Source organism: Salpingoeca rosetta (genome assembly GCF_000188695.1).
Source record: "Salpingoeca rosetta unplaced genomic scaffold supercont1.4, whole genome shotgun sequence".
NCBI lineage: Eukaryota > Choanoflagellata > Craspedida > Salpingoecidae > Salpingoeca > Salpingoeca rosetta.
Genome location: NW_004754930.1, coordinates 1284963 through 1302307, shown reverse-complemented (window position 1 = coordinate 1302307; position 17345 = coordinate 1284963). Strand labels below are relative to the sequence as shown.

Sequence of the window (17345 nt, the reverse complement as noted above, 5' to 3'; positions counted from 1 at the left end):
CACACACACACACACACACACACACACACACACACATGCTGGTGCTATTCTGCTTCGTGCAAGAAGGGGTATCCGTGGTCGAGGGGAAAGATGTTTGCGTGCTTGATGACACACCGCCAGACGCGCTGCCGCTGCCGCAGTCGACTGCTCTCGCTGGAGTCTTCTTCGTACACGTAGCGCGTGGGGCGCGGGTGCTGCACCGATCCAATGGGGGTGGCAGTGTTGCGTTGCGTCGATGTTAAATTAAACACAGAGCAGTGCAAGAAACGGTTATGGAGTTGATGAGTGGCGTTGTTTTGTGCTATGCCACTCGACATCGTGCACTATCATCCCTCAGTCACCGCCATACCCTCCCCCTCAGCAACATTCACAACCACCACCACCACAACCATCATCATCACCTGCAAGAGGTCGGTGGGGAATTTCGCCACGGCTGCCTCCAGATCCTGCTGCACGCGTGACGTACTGTTTCAAGGAATGCGCATGGGGTGAACATGTGGGGGTGGAGGATGGGATGAAACGTGTGGTAGCGTGAGGTGAGTCGTTGAATGCATGTCGTTGTACGTGATGAAAGACACCAACGACATGTTACACTTCAACATGATGAAGAGACGGCACAACGCGCACGACACAACACAGCATCACCTGTGTGGGGTTCGGTGGCGCGTTTGAGACAGCTTTGCTTCGCAGTACACGATGGCCTGTGATTGATTGAGGACATTCGCGCGTGACATTATCTGTAGTTAGCCACACACACACACACACACACACACACACATCGAATGCAGCCACTTGACACAATTTCTGAACGTACAGAGTGAATGTTGTCAATTTCAGGGGAGAAGAGGTTTTGGCGGCGCAGTCCGGCAATGTCCTGCTTGTTGATCAGGAGCGTGTACATCATATCTGCATTCGTCGTCACGCTGGTGGTCGTGGTGTGTGTGTGTGTGTGTTTGTGTGTGTGTGTGTGTGTGTGTGTGTGTGTGTGTGTGTGTGTGTGTGTGTGTGTGTGTGTACGTGAGAAACGCTCAGAGGGCGCAGGCGTGATTCGAAGCGCAACAAGACCCGAGCCATACGCCAACACGCCAACACATCAACACGCAACACATCCGACTGGAACGTACTGGGATGCAACGACGGTGTTGATGAAGCGGAGGAGCACGTGGATGAATCGAATTGTCTCCTGCAACTCTTCCACACCCTGAAGTCAAACAGCACGCAACAGCGACAGGAACGGCGGCCACGACAGCCACGATGATATGGTATGGTTGTGTCAGCTCGCGACACACCACAATTTGCACACACACACACACACACACACACACACACACACACACACACACACACAAGCAAGCAAGCAAGCAAGCATATTCGCACATCAACCACCACACGCATGCAAAAAGCACACACGCACGTCCTGTGTGGACGTGATGTCCAAGTCTGTCCGCAGTCGAAAGAACTGACGAATGAGCGCGTGTAGCAATCTGAAAACAGTGGTGGCGATGGTATTGGTGTTGGTGGGGTGAACTGAGATGAAGATGAATTCAAGCAGCTGCAGATGTGTGCGTGACGCCAAGCCACGCCCATTCAACACATGCATGCTTGTGGTTCTTGCTCTGCGTTGCATGGGTGGGTGTGCATGCGTTGGCATGCACTGCATGCATGCGTGTCTGTGTTTGCAATGTGTGTATGTTGGTGCCACAGACCTGATGAGACGCTGACACACGTACAGGTCCAAGCGCTGCAGGTGAGGGGCGACGTTGCAGAGCAGCGCCAGTATGTCGCGATGAAGCACCTCGTCCTGGTGTGTGTGTGTGTGTGTGTGTGTGTGTGTGTGTGTGTGTGTGTGTGTGTGTGTGTGTGTGTGTGTGTGTGTGTGTGTGTGTGTGATTGAAAACTTGTCATGACGTGAACATGCATTGACACACACAATCACACACGCACACACACAAACACAAAACACAAAACACAAGCAAGCACAAGCAAACACTAGCAAACAGCCCTTCCCTGCCCATGCGCATACCCGCTCGACGCGCCAGTTGTGGTTGATGCACTTGAGAAGAACGCTGACGAGCAGACTGGCCAAGTCAGCTGCCTCCATGTCTCGCTCCGTGTGCCATGGCGCATCCTCCCCCACGTGCTCGGCAACCAGGCAGCGGTGCGTGTGTGTGTCTGCGCTGAGGATGAGGAGGATGGCCGTGATGGTCGTGGCGTGATCGGTGCTGCACTCGTCGCCGTTCACCGCTCGCATGCACTCCAACAGCTGCTCGCGGGGTTGGTGGTGGCGGTACGTGAGACGATGGTGGTGGAAAGCGGAGATGAAAGGGTGGTGAGATACAGCGAACATTCATGCACACGCACACACACACACACATACACACACGCACGCACACGCATGCACGCATGCAAGCACGCACGTACACGCACGCGCACAAAACGCGCATACACACACGCATATGCACGCACGCACGCACAAAACGCGACACAGCATCACAAATCCATCCGCCGACGTACAAATTGGCGGAGAGCGGCGTCCTGCGAGAGAAAGAACGCGCGAAAGTTCGTGTTGTGGTAGAGCCAGTGGTACGTAAACAGTGACCCCACCTCCTTCGCAACACTCCTGCCATGCAATCCCACCTCCAAGTATCGTGAGAAAGAAGGGGAAACCAGAGACAGAGACATACGCGTGTCATCTGCGGCTCATCCCACCCTCTGCCAATTATGCACCCAACGGTACCTCCTCCCCACCACATACACAAACCTGCGTATGCCCCTCTCCCCTTTCACCTCCCCCTGCATGACTTGCTGCTGCATCAAACATACCTGACAATGATGTCAGCGAGCAGTTTGAACGACACTCGGACCGGCACCAAGGCTCCAATCCCATCACCATCATGTGCTGATGATTGTGATGATGATGACGGTGGTGGTCGTCGTGCTCGTGGTGCTGTGCCGTTGACATGTGCGCCGTTGGTGTGGGCACTGCCTGTTGTTGTCATCGTTGTCGTTGTTGTCGTTCTGGTCGTCGCTGTGTTCGCATCGCCCTCAACTGCTGTCGTTGTTGCCGTTGTTGCTGCTGACTGGCGCCACGAGAACCACCACGACGATTGCGACGACGATGATGATGCTTGCAATGACGATACATGTGCTCCCTGCTGCTTCGTGCCCAATGACTGTGTTGTTGATGTTGATGCTGATGTTGACGTTGATGCCGATGTTGATGCTGGCGTTGATGTTGATGACGGGGCAACGACGGCCTCCTCGTCATCCACGCGCGTGTGTTTGGCCGTCGAGAGAGCGGCGCGGAAGCGATTCGAGGCGCCAGCAGCTGATGGTGTCGGCAAGTGGTGTGTGTGTGTGTGTGTGTGTGTGTGTGTGTGTGTGTGTGTGTGTGTGTGTGTGTGTGTGTGTGTGTGTGTGTGTGTGTGTGTGTGTGTGTGTGTTGAACGAACTAGCGAGGGAGATGGCACCAAGTTGTTGGAACACATGCAAGCAAGTGGAAAGCAAGCCGTTGCACTGCTTGCGGACCAGTGTGTACGACGAACCTTTTGGAGGGAGGTGGTGCCACAACACAAGAATCAGCAGCATTGTTCGCATCTGCACATGATGCACACGCAGCAACGATAAGAAGCATTCATGTAGTGTGTGTGTGCGTGTCCGTCTGTGTGTGTGTGTGTGTGTGTGTGTGTGTGTGTGTGTGTGTGTGTCCATTTCTCTAGCTATCTGTCCGGCTCTCTATCTCTGTGTGTGTGTGCGCCTCACCTCGAGCTGCGGCCAGGCGGCAGTGGAGATTTCCTGCGTCGCATCCGGCGATCGTAGCATCTGAACACACGTACAAGCAAAAATCACGATCAGCACTGTGGACAAGACGCACGCACACGCACACACACGCACACACACGCACACACACACACATACACACATACACACATACATACACACACATACACACACATACACACATGCATACACACACATACACACACAATGCCACCCCAACTGACACACGTGAAAAGGGAGGGCGAAGAGGTTGGCGAGGTCACGGAGGAGGTCCTCCCTGTCTGCATTGGCGTCGGCGGACCGCATGTCCAACAGCACCGCGTGCAAACCGGCAAAGACATCCTGCGCCACGCCCTCGTCCACCACCATGCGTGTAACCATGGCAAACGGCTGGGGTTGCGGGCCTTCGTACAGCTGCGGCGATGCCAGCACAAGCGCGCTGCTCACGGCCTCCAAATGCAGGAGCAGTGTCTGTGTCGTGAGCTTGCCTGCAAGCAACGCTGTGAGGCAGTTGATGAGCTCCACGCTGCGATATCGTGGGCGTGGGCGCGCGTGTGGCTGCTGTGGGTGAGGTGGTACGTGCTGCTCAGATGGCATGGGCTGTGTTTTCTGTTGCTGTTGGTGCTGGGAAGCGTGTGCGCTCTGCATTAAGGCTGTGGCAGGTGTTGTAGCGGGTGCTGCAGTTGGTGCGGGTGTTGGGACTGTGGCACGTGCAGAGCGCATCATGACTTGGAACGCATCGCGCGCGGTGTCCGCATCGCCCTCAATCTAGAAGGACGGTGCCATGATGATGATGATGATGATGATGATGATGATGATGATGACGATGATGATGATGATGATGGTGATGATGATGATGATGATGATGATGATGATGATGATGATGATGATGATGATGATGATGATGATGATGATGATGATGATGATGATGATGATGATGATGATGATGATGATGATGATGATGATGATGATGATGATGATGATGATGATGAAAAAGAAGAAAAAGGGGGTTAATGCTGAGCGCGTGAACACGGGCAAGCACTCACACACACACACACACACACACACGCATACTCACTCACACACACACACACATACTCACACACACACTCACACACATACACATTCACACATACACATTCACACATACACATTCCACTGCACATACTCACACACTCACACACAACACAAAACACACAACACAAAACACACAACACAAAACACACCTGCGTGAGAAAGCCTGCTCCTTTGTGGCTGGCGATGATGTGTCGGAGGGCGATACGCGTGACGAACAGCGCAGATGCTGCCGTCTGCACTTGGTACCTGCGAGTATCAAATACGTGAACAGGTCACAGCAAGCAGTTCCTGGTGAGGTGCTGAACTATGAACCAGGACCAAGCTACACTGGCAAGAAGACATGACCATGTTCACCACCACCGCCGCCACCGCCGCCACCACCACCTCGTCCTCCACCTCCTCCACCTCCACCTCCTCCTCCTCCTCCTCCTCCTCTGACTGCTGCGACAAACACGGGCACGCACGGTGTAATGGCATCGACGGGTTTGGCAAGTGCAGTGTTGAGAGCCTTGAGGGTTGCGTCGAGGAAGGTGGAGAAGTTGTTGGTCCACAAGTTGTTCTTCATAAGCCGCAGACACAGTGGCAGTGCAATGTGTTCAATTGTGTCCACATCCCTCCTGCGGTGGCGCCAATGGGCATGTAGCGAGGTGAGCGTGCAATGGGGGTATTTGAGCGGCTTGCTTGTGTGCCTTGTGTGATTGAGTTGATGTGTGAATTGTGATGAGCAAGCCGCAGGCGATCAGACGTACTGTGATGTTGCGACACCAAACTGGCTATCCAAGATCTGCTGGAAGACACCGCTTTCGTCATCCTCTTTGTCGCGTGAGACCTACACAAAGGGATGTTGGTGCGTATGCGAAGCGAGGGAGAGTGTGTAAAGAGACAGAAAGAGAGTGAGTTAGTGTGAGAGTGTGTGAGAGAGTGTGTGAATGAGTGAGTGTGTGTGTGCGTATGCGTGTGTGTGCGTATGCGTGTGTGTGCATATGCGTGTGTGTGTGTGTGTGTGTGTGCGTATGCGTGTGTGTGTGTGTGTGTGTGTGTGTGTGTGTGTGCGTGCGTGTGTGGGTGTGTATGCGTGTTGGGAGGGGCATCGTCCATCTCAAGCATATTCATGTCAGTTTCATGTTCAACTCAACACACTTGAAGCACACACACACACACGCACACGCACAACACACTGGCATTCACACGGCACCTTCTCCTCGCTGCAAAGCAACGCGATGGCGTCTCGTGCTGGGAAAGCATTGCGCCCAAGCGATACACCAACGCCCATCCCGCAAGATGGCCAGCAGTCTGAAGCGACGATGTGCGTTGCGTGGGTGTGCGCTGCTGGGTATCTGTGCGTTGTTGGCGGTCTTGTGTCCTTCCTCTCGTTTTCCTTCTCAAAATACGTGCGACAGGCGACACACGAAGATATGGAAGCCGCCAGCGCAACGTGCTCGCCACGGCAGCAGCAACGTGGTGGGAGAGGCAGAGGGAGAGGCAGAGGCAGAGGCAGGGGCAGGGGCAGGGGCAGGGGAGGAAGAGGGCAGCGTGGAGGACGTAGAGGTGGATACAGGGGGCGTGGACATCGCGGAAGAGGCAGGGGAAGGGGCGGAAGGGGAGGAGGCCGCTTCCACAGGAGAAATCAAGGTGGTGGCGATGATGCAGAGCACGTGGTGCAGCCGTGGCAGTCGTCATCGCTCACGCTCAACCCAGCCATCACGGGCAGCGCCAAGCACCACGACCATCCCGCGCGCAAGGACAAGAAGCCACAAGATCAGGGACAAGCTCAAGGGCCGGAAGATCAGGCGCAAGGGCAAGCACAAGACCAAGAGCAAGCACAAGACGTGGAGGCAAAGGGTGAGCAGAAACAGCAGAAACAGCAACAACAACAACAACAGCTGCAACAACAGGTACGGCAGCAGTGCTACGATGAGGAACCCGCGACCAAGCGTGCGCGGCAATCCAGCCACAGGCAAGTGGGTGTGGACCAGCAATCACAGGACGACCAAGCCAAAATGAAAGAGGAGACCACAGAGGCAGTTGTCGACACGATCAAGACAGACTGCGTCAACAAGCGGCTCGCAAGTGCACATGGCACATCCACGCCACAGCAGCAACAACAGCAGCAGCAACAACAACAACAACAACAACAGCTGCAGCAGCAGCAGCAACAACAACAACAACAACAACAACAACAACAACAACAACAACAACAACAACAACAACAACAACAACAACAGCGATCGACAAGCGCCAAGCCCACAACACCTCACCAACGACCGCAACAGCAGCAGAAGCAACAACAACAACTGCCACAACAGAGACAGCCGCAACACAGTAAGCAACCACACCAGCAGCAGGCACGGCTGTGCGGCGTGTGCACGGAGGAGAATCCAAAGTACAAGTGCCCACGGTGTGAACTGCGCTACTGCTCTCTCAAGTGCTACAAGCAGCACAAGCAGGTGCCTTGCGAGCCTGCGCCCAGCACCGAGCCAGGTGCAGTGGCAAACGCTGGCGGGGAACGTGGCGAGCAAGCACCGACCATCACCGAGGATGACCAGGTGCCGGGGCAGCTGTTGGACCTTCTGTCTGCCACCAAGGAGGTGCGAGCACAGCTGGCCAACCCGCACCTGCAGGCCACCCTGAAGCGCGTGAGCACCGCACGGGCGCCTGCGCGGGAAGTACAGAAGGCCATGGCCAACGTCGCCATCTTTAGGGAGTACGCAGACACATGCTTGAAGATTCTCGGCCTCACCACCACCGACACCCACACAAGCTCCTCTTGATGTTGTGTGCGTGTGTGTGTGCGTCTGTGTGTGTGTGTGTGTGTGTGTGTCCGTCTGTCTGTGCGTCTGTGTGTCTGTGCGTCTGTGTGTCTGTGCGTCTGTCTGTGTCCGTCTGTCTGTGTGTCTGTGCGTCTGTGTGTCTGTGCGTCTGTCTGTGTGTGTGTGTCTGTCTGTCTGTGCGCCTGTGTCTATGTGCGTGTGTGCGTGTGCGCATTTGGCTGCCTCTGCTCTAGCTCGCTTGTCCATAGCCGTCACACTCATGGTCGTGGTGGTGGTGGTGGTGCGGTTGTGATGACATGGTGACGGGGTTGTTTATATGTATCTGAGACTGAACGAACCAAACTGACGTGAATGTGAACCAAGGACGCACACTGAAACAAAAAGAGCCAAACTGCAACTGGCGCGTGAGCCAGCAAACAACTACACATCACAAGCACGCCATCAATCACGTCACGTACTACTAAGCTGCCTATCCACACTCACAAGCAAGGCGTACCCGTGTAAAGGAGAAGGGGAGACGAGCACATACGGACACAAGCACACAAGTACACAAACAAGAACACACACATACACACACGTACATACGCGTGAAGACATACATACACAAGTACATACACACGTGCACACAAACACGAGTACACGTGCACACGCGTGCACACACGTGCACACACACACACACGTGCACACACACACGTGCACACACGTGCACACAAGCACACACACGGGCACACACACACAAGCACACAAGCACACACAAGCACACACAAGCACACATACACATTGGCTAGCACTCGAGGGAGAGCTGCTTTGCCTGCTCACGGTCGACACCGAGGAGCTGTGCGTCCAGTCGGCGACGCTCGTCGCGCTCCTGGATCTTGGAGAGCGGGGTCCAGCTCATGTCGTACTCCAGGCGATACGAGTCGATGAATGTGTCTGTGGCGCGGTCGCCCCACTCCTCGGGGGACAGCATGGAGAAGTATGTAGAGCCGTCGCTCTCCTTGCGGAAGAGGTGGTACACCTTGCCTGGGATGCGGCGGAAGTTGCACTTGGCGTGGTTCAGCTCGACGTCGCGTTTTGCAGACTCGAGCACCTGCCGCGCCTGGTCCTGCAATGCCTTAATCTGGTCTGCGATGAGCTCCAGCTTCCCGCCCACCGTGGCCTTTGTGAAGTCGTCTGCGGTCTGCACGTATTGGGCGAGCGTGACCAGGTCGTTGGGGTCGTTCATGCGGTGCACGGCGCTCGTGGACACCATCTGCTTTGTCACCTCTGGGTTGGAGTCCACCAGCAGCTGGCTCTTCTGCTCCATGGCCACCGTCTGCAGCACGCCGCTGCTTTCATCCCGCTTCTCAGCCATTGTGTGTGTGTGTGCGTGTTTACTTGGATGGTTTGGATGGGGAGGGGGAAGCAGGTGGTCGTTGTGGAAGCGTGCGTGCGGGATGAGAGTCTATGCGTGTGTGTGTGTGTGTGTGTGTGTGTGGTGTGTGGCGTGGTGGTGTTTATGGCGCAATTGCGTCCTGCTTGCTGTTTGTTGCTTCACTTCCTTCTTCTTCGCTTTTTCGCTTGTTCAGGATGCGGTTGCGGAAATTTATGAGACATCTTACACCAATATTCAAGCCATCACGAAGCCACCCACTCAAGCTTCATCGTCATCGTCGTCGCTCTGGTTGTCGCTCTGGTTGTCGCTCTGGTTGGCGCTCTGGTTGTCGCTCTGGTTGTCGCTCTGGTTGTCGCTCTGGTTGGCGCTCTGGTTGTCGCCGCGCTCATCCTCCACATCACACTCCACACCACCCTCGGCCTCCACATCCTCATCCTCGGTACAGCGGTCGTCACTCGTGCGTGCGCCGTCATTGCCGTCATCGCCGTCACCGCCCTCGGTGGAAAACTTGGGCGCCTTTGACAGGCGCGTCGCCTGCGGGCTGTACTTGGACATGCTTGCTGCGCCCGGCTTGTGCACGCTGGCGACACCATCTCCGCCGCTGATGGCCTCGTCGTCCTCGGGCCCTTCCTTTGCATGCTTCAGCTTCCCTTCTTCGTGTGTCTCCTCGCCTCCGTTTGCTTCCGCATCGTCATCATCATCGCTGTCGTCGTCGTCGTCGTCCGTGGCAAACCCGTACATGTCCAGCGAGTCCATGAGCAGGGCGTCCGAGACGGTGCGTGAGGCCGGAGCGCTGGGCGCGCGGCTGTGGTCTGTGATCACTTGCTGCAGCGCCGCCCGGTCCGCGTCGTTCAGCACTGCATTCACCCAGAAGCCTGCACAACTGTGGCAAGAGAGAACGGATAAGGGAGGGACAAGGGGTGAAGGGGTGACAGAAAGGGCGAAAACGGAGGTTGTGACAGACAAACCGTGAGGCAAGAGATGATCACGAAACGGCATGCGGACCAGCACAAGCAACGGAATGCTGAAGCATCAGGCTAACAGCTCACAGGAAGCGGCGCGCTCGCACAACAAGCCACACAAGCACACGCAACTCTTAATCACACTCATACTCACACTCTCACAGTCACAGCCACAGTCACTTATTCACTCACACACTTATTCACTCACTCACTTACTCACTCACTCACTCACTCACTCACTCACTCACTCACTCACTCACTCACTCACTCACTCACTCACTCACTCGCGCACACACCCACTCACTCACGCTCACAGCCACACACCTTGATCTCGCGTTTGGAAAGAGATGGTGGGTGATCATGGCGCGCAACATGCCGGCCATAAACGCCGACTGGTAGTGGGGCAGCCCAAACAGGCCCAGGCTCTTCAGAATGCGCGTGATGCGGAGATAGTTGTGATAGCGGTGGTTCAAGTTGTCGTGGCGCTTCGAGGCCTTCTCATTCAGCGCAATCTCACCAGTCTCCCTGCACCCGCAAGGATGGTTGAGACATAACGCGGCAAAGAGGTGACGTGGTGACGAAGTGACGTTGTGACGCGGGATCAACAAGCACAAGAAGTGCACAGCTTGCAGTGTCGCAAACACACACACACCCGCGCGCACACATGCACACACGCACACGCACACACATGCGCACATGCACACACGCAAAATACATGCACGCGCACACAAAAAGCGCAATGGACAGAAGGCATTCATGCAAACACGATCGCATCGCATCTCGCACCACACTGCACACACTGAACACCACCCACGTACGTGTCGACGAGGCGAAAGCCGTAAAATTTGAGCATCATCTTGTACGACTTGATAAACCTAAACCACGGCAGCAGTAGTAGGAGTAAGAGCAGCAGCAGCAGCAGCAGCACGAGACGAAATGGTTCGACCACGAAACCGAGCAAGCAAGCGAAAATACACACGACATACACAAGCACACAAATACACACGCATACACACAAACACACACACACACGCAACGCACCTGGTGATGAGCTTTGGCTGTGATTTGATTGCCTCGCGCTCGTGTACTTGCAACACCTGCGATTCAAAGGCCATGCCTTTCTCGTGAATGGGAAACAGCCACTGGATGTAGCCGTGGTGTTCCTCCAACTTATCAAACTGGTTGCACCACACCCTGCCAAACAGATGTGACACCACACGATGGTGCGCGCCATTGTGTGTGTGTGTGTGTGTGTGTGTGTGTGTGTGTGTGTGTGTGTGTGTGTGTGTGTGTGTGTGTGTGTGTGTGTGTGTGTGTGTGAACTGGGTGCAGCTTGTCGTCATGCTCGTCCATGACAGCGAAAGAAAAGCACCATGCACAGGCAAGAGAGAAAACCCAGCTTCCCTCAGCAACCTGTGAATCGTGTCGATCTTGTCGCCGTACGGACTGGATTTGATCTTGTTGGAGTAGAACAGCAAGTTCTTCTTCATGTCCCGTCTATCATGCCGCTTCTCATACAGCTTCAGGTTGCGGTATCGCCTGACATGTGGGAGTCGGGCAATGCGATGCGTGAATGGCGTATGAAGTGTGTTGTTGCCGTGAGTACGATGCACGCTGCAGGTCTGTTTCGCGAAAGTCTAATGCGCTCACAACGTACAACACAACGTACAACACAACGTACAACACAACACAACACAACACAACACAACACAACACAACACAACACAACACAACACAACACAACACAACACAACACAACACAACACAACACAACACAACACAACACAACACAACACAACACAACACAACACAACACAACACAACACAACACAACACAACACAACACAACACAACACAACACAACACAACACAACACAACACAACACAACACAACACAACACAACACAACACGACACGACACACTGTGCAGCCTGTCGAGCGCTCACTCGAGATCTCGGTTGGAGAAGGTGGACTCTTGAACGCGAAACAAGGGCTCTTTGGCAGCCTGTGTCAGCTCCTTTTGCAGCGCAGCGATGGCTGGATGCACGGTGGTGCGGCTCACATCCCGTAAAGACGCCATCATCACACGAAGACACAAGGAAATGCAGGACACCAGGATAAATAACTGACACAGAGACACCCAGCCACGGTTCTCTGCTATCCGTGTCACGCTTCGCCTTCGCGATCCTGTAACTCCACGATGAGATCGACAGATGGCTGGTCTGCTCTGCTTGCAGGATGGTCAGTTGAATGATGTGGTGGTTGATGCTTGGCAGGAAGGTGGTGGTGGGCGCGCGAAAAACACTTGCTGTTATGGCAGCAGCAGCGGTTACGGAAGAGTATATGAAGACATTTGCAAAAATTCAGCAACAGGCAGGACAGGTTGTGGCGGAAACGCGGGAACATGTCTGCGAGGCGACCACTGCGACGGGTGGCTAGCCTGCGCGAGCCAGTGACCTCCTTCCTCGCGTCAAAGAAGATCACAACAGTCGCGGTGGGTGGCGGGAGGGAGAGATGTGTGTCTGTGTCTGTGTGTGTCTGTGTCTGTGTGTGTGTGTGTGTGTGTTTGTGTGTGTGTGTGTGTCTGTGTGTGTGTGTGTGTGTGTGTCTGTGTCTGTATCTGTGTTTGTGTCTGTGTTTGTGCCTGTGTCTGTGTCTGTGTCTGTCTGTGTCTGTCTGTGTCTGTGTGTGTAGTCTGTGTGTGTGTGTGTTTGTCAGCCCTTTTTCCCTCCTCTTTTTCCCCTCTCGGTCTGCAACTCTGTTCCCGTTTGCATGCATCCAGCACCCCGTCTCTGAAAACCCCTTCCCCAACTCCCCAAGGCCACTGTTTATCATCTCTCCACTCACCAAACGCAACGCAATTCCAGGATGTGCTTGTGCTGAACATCTTGGAGCTGCTGGATCTGGGCATTGCATACGACGAAGCAACGCATTTGATTGACGCTTGCACCAAAGCCGTCGCACCTGAACCCCAAACGGTACCGCACCCCATCTTGTTGTCTTGTTGTGTTGCGTTGCAGTGCGGTGACATGATGGGCATCTGCTCCTGGACTCTGCGCACTGCCACGACCGTGTTTGCTGCCGCTGTTTCAGTAACTGCTGATGTTGTTGTTTCTTGCCGCCTGGGCTGTCACGGACACCATTCACAACCCACTGCTCTAGGTACTGGAAATGCTGGAGGAGCGAAAGCGTTTTCTGCCTACAACGCTGCCGACACTGGATCGCAACTTGGCTGGAGGCCTCCCCATTGGCATGATCACCGAGGTGGATGCACACACACACACACACGCACGAAGGAGCTATGCAGTCATCTCTTTGAACACATCACAACGGCGCCCAAGCGTGCTCGGCATCACGTTGCGAACAGCATTGCAGTTTGGAGTTGTTTGTTGCTCAAAGATGTATGGTGACGGTGCGTGTGTTCTCTGGTGTGCCGTGCAGGTGGCTGGCCCGTCTGGGTGTGGCAAAACGCAGTTCTGCATGATGATGACGAGCGTGGCGGCTGTTGGCGTCAACGGCCATGAACCCGGCGGTGTTCTCTACCTCGACACAGAGGGCTCGTTCTCCAACAAACGGTGTGGGGTGGGCGTCTGTGTGTGCGTGTGTCTGTGTGTGTGCGTGTGCGTGTCTGTGTATGTGTCTGTGTGTGTGTCTGTGTGCGTGTGCGTGTCTGTGTATGTGTCTGTGTCTGTGTGTGAACACGATGTGTGTGAACATATGTGTGCCTGTTTGTGTCTGTCTGTGTGTGTCTGTCTGTTTGTGTCCGTCTATCCCTGTGTCTGCGTACGCTGGTGTAGATGTCAGCACCTCCGCCACGCTTGCTCTGACCCATGCGCGCCACATCACCCTTGGGCTGCAGGCTGGTGGCGATGGCGAGCCAGCGATTTCCAGTGCAGCTGGCAACAAACGAGGCGCTTGTGGACATGTCCAAACGCATCCAGGTCATCACAACCAAGACGTCCGCGGAACTACTCAGGGTGTAAGCCAGCTGCTCCTTGACACTGTGTGCACACGTGCACTTGTGCATGCATGTGCATGTGCGTGGCGTTGTCTTACATGTGTGCTTGTCATGATGCAGGTGTGCGTCTGGGCGGTGGTTTCAGCCCGTGCGTGGTTTGTGTTGTTTCTACGTGCGCCTGTGTAACGAATGTGTGGCCACGTACTGTGCGACCACGTGTGTCGTTGTAGGTTGGAAACATTGGATGTTCGCATCGTTGAGATGAAGGCTCGGCTCGTCATCCTCGATTCTGCCGCCTCCCTCCTCAGAAAGGTGAAGATGTGTGTCTGTGTGTGTGTCTGTCTGTCTGTCTGTCTGTCTGTGTGTGTGTGTGTGTGTCTGTCTGTCTGTCTGTCTTTCTTTCTTTCTTTCTTTCTGTCTGTCTGTCTGTCTGTCTTTCTTTCTTTCTTTCTTTCTGTCTGTCTGTCTGTCTCTGCATGCGTGTGTTTGCTTGTGAACCGGTTGTGGCGCATGTGTGCGTAGATCCGTCTCCCTCTCCCCTTCCCTCTCGTTCCCTCTCGTTCCCTCTCTCTCTCCTCCTCCTCCTCTTCCTCCGAGGTCCTTCATGCCCCCACCACCGTGTCTCTCCCCCTCCCCCATGGCAGGAGTATCAAGGCAACCAGCAGGAGCGGCGTGACGTGCTCGCCCGCGAAGCAACCCTCCTCAAGCGCTGGGCTCAGACATACGCCATTCCCGTACGGCTGCCTGCTCGTACGCGCGCACGCGCGCGCGCGCGCGCGCGCGTGTGTGTGTGTGTGTGTGTGTGTGTGTGTGTGTGTGTGTGTGTGTGTGTGTGTGTGTGTGTGTGTGTGTGTGTGTGTGTGTGTGTGTGTGTGTGTGGAGGATATGTCGTTCATACAGTTGAGCATTTTGTTCCGCGAACATCTCATCAACACACGACACATTCGCGACAGGTGCTGGTGACAAACCAGGTCACAACACGCTTTGACGACAACCAAGGAGGTGGGCACAGCTTTGACAGTACATCCGTGTGCTTTGTGTCTGCGCATGTCTCTGTGTGTGTCTATGTGTGTGTGTGTGTGTGTCTGTATGTGTGTGTGATGCTGACACGTTTTCCTGACTGGCATTTATTCGTAGGCGACGCCTTTGTCACTGCAGCTCTTGGCAACACCTGGGCACACAGGTTGGTGTTCATACGTACACATGTGTGTGTGTGTGTGTGTGTGTGTGTGTGTTTGGAATGGACCCTGCCTGTCTCGATTCATGTGTGTGTGTGTGTTGCGTTTTTGTCATCATTCCGTTCTTAGAGACTCTCAACTCACACGCGCCCTCGCCCGCCCCCTTCCACTTGCACCAACAGCGTTAACACACGGCTCACCGTCAACTTTGCGCCCAGCGACGCACTCAGGTGCTGCATTACATGTGTAGTCTTCGACACGCATCTCACATGCACGCGTCTCCCGCTCCATTTGCAATTGTTTCCCCAGCTGTGTTCTTTTGCACTTTTGCTGTTCAGACCTGGCCACGATGTTTCATGGCTACCTGCGTGCATGTTAATGTTGCATCAGGTTCCTGAGCGTGATCAAGTCGCCTCTCGTCGCCTCCTCCTCCATCGCATATCGAATCACAGACCAGGGCCTTGTCGAGGTGACGCACACGCGACAGAATGTTTTTGTGAATGTGTGCGCCTGTACTGTCTCTGTATCCCTGTGTGGTTTGTGGCTTGTTTCGAAGGTTGTTGCTTCCTGTCTCGTGATGACACATTACGCACGATGGCACCACCACTTCCCTCGCCGTACCTCTACTCAACCACCACCACCACCTCTACTCAACCACCACCACCACCACCTCTACTCAACCACCACCACCACCTCAACTCAACCACCACCACCACCACCACCTCAACTCAACCACCACCACCACCACCTCTACTCAACCACCACCATGATGGTGGCTGCAGGACGATGCACCGGTGCCGGCGGAGTTGACACGCGCGCAGACGGCGACGGCAGTGCGGATTGAAGCGCGCCACCGCACCCGGCAACAAGGTGATGGTGATGGTGCTGATGACGACGATGTTGTTGTTCTTGTTTGTTCTCACCAGCGTTGCTGATGCTTCAGTGCTGCTCGCGCTTCCTTCCATCACTCTCATCATCATCGCCACCATCGCCTTCATCATCGAACACTGCAGACGGGAGTCGGGGAACATCTGCGCAGGTGCACCGCAGCGTTCTCAGCGCCCAGATCAACTGACGTATGTTGTGTGTGGGTGTGTGTGTGTGTCTGTGTCTGTGTGTGTCTGTGTCTGTGTGTGTGTGTGTGTGTCTGTGTCTGCGTCTGTGTCTGTGTCTGTGTCTTCCCTCTTCCATCTGCCCCTCCTGCCTTGCTATTGTAACTGACCCTCCGTCTAGGAGCTCCCCTCACTTCTTGTTTGTCACGAATAGCTGAAACAGTAAAGTGACTGCTGTCACATCAAAATCACGCTGTGTCTTTGTACTCATTTGGGCCACAAACAGAGTCTTTGATTACACGAACACGCACACGCACACGCACTTACAAACACACACACACATGTACACACTTACTTGCACACCAATCCACACGCACTTACAAACATAACACATGCACACACTTGCACACCAATCCACAAACACACACATGCACATGTGCCATTGTGTTAGAACTTGTGACTGCCCCACATGCTGCTCCACAACCCACCACCACGCGTTTTGCTCGTGTCATCTGCGCTCGCCGCCGCCACAATGTCCTCAAGTGCTGTTCGCGCTGCGTCATCCAGCAGCGTCGGCAGCCAGTACGACTGCAGGCTGCAGGGGCAATACATGGTGTGATGTCATGTCATGAGTGATTTGAATGGTGTGTGTGTGTGCGTGTGTGTGTGTGTGTGTGATGTGACATGATATGATGTCAATGTGAATGTCTGTCTGTCTGTCTGTATGCGGGCAAGGCTGAACGAAAAGGCGATGAGAGGCCACACGTGCTGTCCACCGCACCTGCTTGTTGTTGAGCGGAGGGTGCCGTGACAAATCACTTCCTCCAGCAGCGCGGCGAGAAAGCCCGTCTGAAAACACCCAAACACACACACACACACACACACACACACACACACACACACACACACACACACACACACACACACACACACACACACACACACACACACACACACACACACACACACACACACACACACACACACACACACACACACACACACACATACACAGGCATGTAATGTTGAAAGCGATTGTCGCAGATACACGTGCGCTCGTGGAAACTGCCCAAAGTGCCCTGTGGGCCCTAATCTTCCCCCTCTATCTGAGGCACGCGCACACGCGCACACTCGCAAAACACTTATTAAAAGGGTATTTGGGGGGAACGGGGGCGGGGTGGGGAGGGGGTAC

At 54.6% G+C, this 17345-nt stretch overlaps 7 protein-coding genes across 7 annotated transcripts; 2 read left to right on the top strand and 5 right to left on the bottom strand.

Moving 5' to 3' along the window:
* Positions 1 to 44: 44 nt before the first annotated feature.
* Positions 45 to 4377, bottom strand: PTSG_01359 (uncharacterized protein; the record flags this gene model as incomplete). Its single annotated transcript, XM_004997275.1, has 13 exons — positions 45 to 194; positions 402 to 465; positions 646 to 701; positions 815 to 923; positions 1125 to 1201; positions 1415 to 1484; positions 1707 to 1801; positions 2024 to 2263; positions 2475 to 2535; positions 2824 to 3328; positions 3546 to 3597; positions 3763 to 3822; positions 4009 to 4377. The coding sequence occupies 13 exons, from the start codon at positions 4375 to 4377 to the stop codon at positions 45 to 47; spliced, it is 1908 nt and encodes a 635-aa protein (XP_004997332.1).
* An 802-nt stretch (positions 4378 to 5179) lies between these two features.
* PTSG_01358 (uncharacterized protein) lies at positions 5180 to 6130 on the bottom strand (the record flags this gene model as incomplete). The annotated part of the gene is made up of 3 exons (XM_004997274.1): positions 5180 to 5474; positions 5607 to 5686; positions 6053 to 6130. The coding sequence occupies 3 exons, from the start codon at positions 6128 to 6130 to the stop codon at positions 5180 to 5182; spliced, it is 453 nt and encodes a 150-aa protein (XP_004997331.1).
* A 727-nt stretch (positions 6131 to 6857) lies between these two features.
* Positions 6858 to 7628, top strand: PTSG_01357 (uncharacterized protein; the record flags this gene model as incomplete). Its single annotated transcript, XM_004997273.1, has 2 exons — positions 6858 to 6908; positions 7131 to 7628. The coding sequence occupies 2 exons, from the start codon at positions 6858 to 6860 to the stop codon at positions 7626 to 7628; spliced, it is 549 nt and encodes a 182-aa protein (XP_004997330.1).
* Positions 7629 to 7925: 297 nt separating this feature from the next.
* PTSG_01356 (uncharacterized protein) lies at positions 7926 to 9123 on the bottom strand. The gene has a single exon (XM_004997272.1). The coding sequence runs from the start codon at positions 8980 to 8982 to the stop codon at positions 8413 to 8415; it is 570 nt and encodes a 189-aa protein (XP_004997329.1). The 5' UTR covers positions 8983 to 9123; the 3' UTR covers positions 7926 to 8412.
* Positions 9124 to 9198: 75 nt separating this feature from the next.
* On the bottom strand, positions 9199 to 12303 carry PTSG_01355 (uncharacterized protein). The gene is made up of 6 exons (XM_004997271.1): positions 11912 to 12303; positions 11379 to 11504; positions 11007 to 11159; positions 10784 to 10840; positions 10290 to 10490; positions 9199 to 9886 (listed from the first exon to the last, which is right to left on the bottom strand). The coding sequence occupies exons 1-6, from the start codon at positions 12046 to 12048 to the stop codon at positions 9262 to 9264; spliced, it is 1299 nt and encodes a 432-aa protein (XP_004997328.1). The 5' UTR covers positions 12049 to 12303; the 3' UTR covers positions 9199 to 9261.
* Positions 12289 to 16405, top strand: PTSG_01354 (uncharacterized protein). The gene is made up of 13 exons (XM_004997270.1): positions 12289 to 12459; positions 12833 to 12943; positions 13128 to 13229; positions 13407 to 13540; positions 13825 to 13944; positions 14154 to 14235; positions 14568 to 14657; positions 14877 to 14925; positions 15061 to 15106; positions 15284 to 15331; positions 15492 to 15570; positions 15884 to 15971; positions 16115 to 16405. Exons 1-13 carry the CDS (start codon positions 12370 to 12372, stop codon positions 16174 to 16176), a joined length of 1101 nt encoding a protein of 366 aa, XP_004997327.1. The 5' UTR covers positions 12289 to 12369; the 3' UTR covers positions 16177 to 16405.
* Positions 16402 to 17172, bottom strand: PTSG_11712 (uncharacterized protein; the record flags this gene model as incomplete). Its single annotated transcript, XM_004997269.1, has 3 exons — positions 16402 to 16748; positions 16935 to 17002; positions 17167 to 17172. 3 exons carry the CDS (start codon positions 17170 to 17172, stop codon positions 16601 to 16603), a joined length of 222 nt encoding a protein of 73 aa, XP_004997326.1. The 3' UTR covers positions 16402 to 16600.
* Between the last annotated feature and the right edge of the window lie 173 nt (positions 17173 to 17345).

What these genes read in the sequence shown, in the direction of transcription:
- PTSG_01356 (XM_004997272.1), bottom strand. Translation starts at nt 8,982, where the DNA reads ATGGCTGAGAAGCGGGATGAAAGCAGCGGCGTGCTGCAGACGGTGGCC.
- PTSG_01355 (XM_004997271.1), bottom strand. Translation starts at nt 12,048, where the DNA reads ATGATGGCGTCTTTACGGGATGTGAGCCGCACCACCGTGCATCCAGCC. An exon ending in GGCTTTCGCCTCGTCGACAC is followed by an intron (nt 10,491 to 10,783) that starts GTACGTGGGTGG and finishes TTGCGGGTGCAG; the next exon opens with GGAGACTGGTGAGATTGCGC. An exon ending in TTTCCAAACGCGAGATCAAG is followed by an intron (nt 9,887 to 10,289) that starts GTGTGTGGCTGT and finishes CTCTTGCCACAG; the next exon opens with TTGTGCAGGCTTCTGGGTGA.
- PTSG_01354 (XM_004997270.1), top strand. Translation starts at nt 12,370, where the DNA reads ATGTCTGCGAGGCGACCACTGCGACGGGTGGCTAGCCTGCGCGAGCCA. An exon ending in GCGCCCAGCGACGCACTCAG is followed by an intron (nt 15,332 to 15,491) that starts GTGCTGCATTAC and finishes ATGTTGCATCAG; the next exon opens with GTTCCTGAGCGTGATCAAGT. An exon ending in CAGACCAGGGCCTTGTCGAG is followed by an intron (nt 15,571 to 15,883) that starts GTGACGCACACG and finishes TGGTGGCTGCAG; the next exon opens with GACGATGCACCGGTGCCGGC.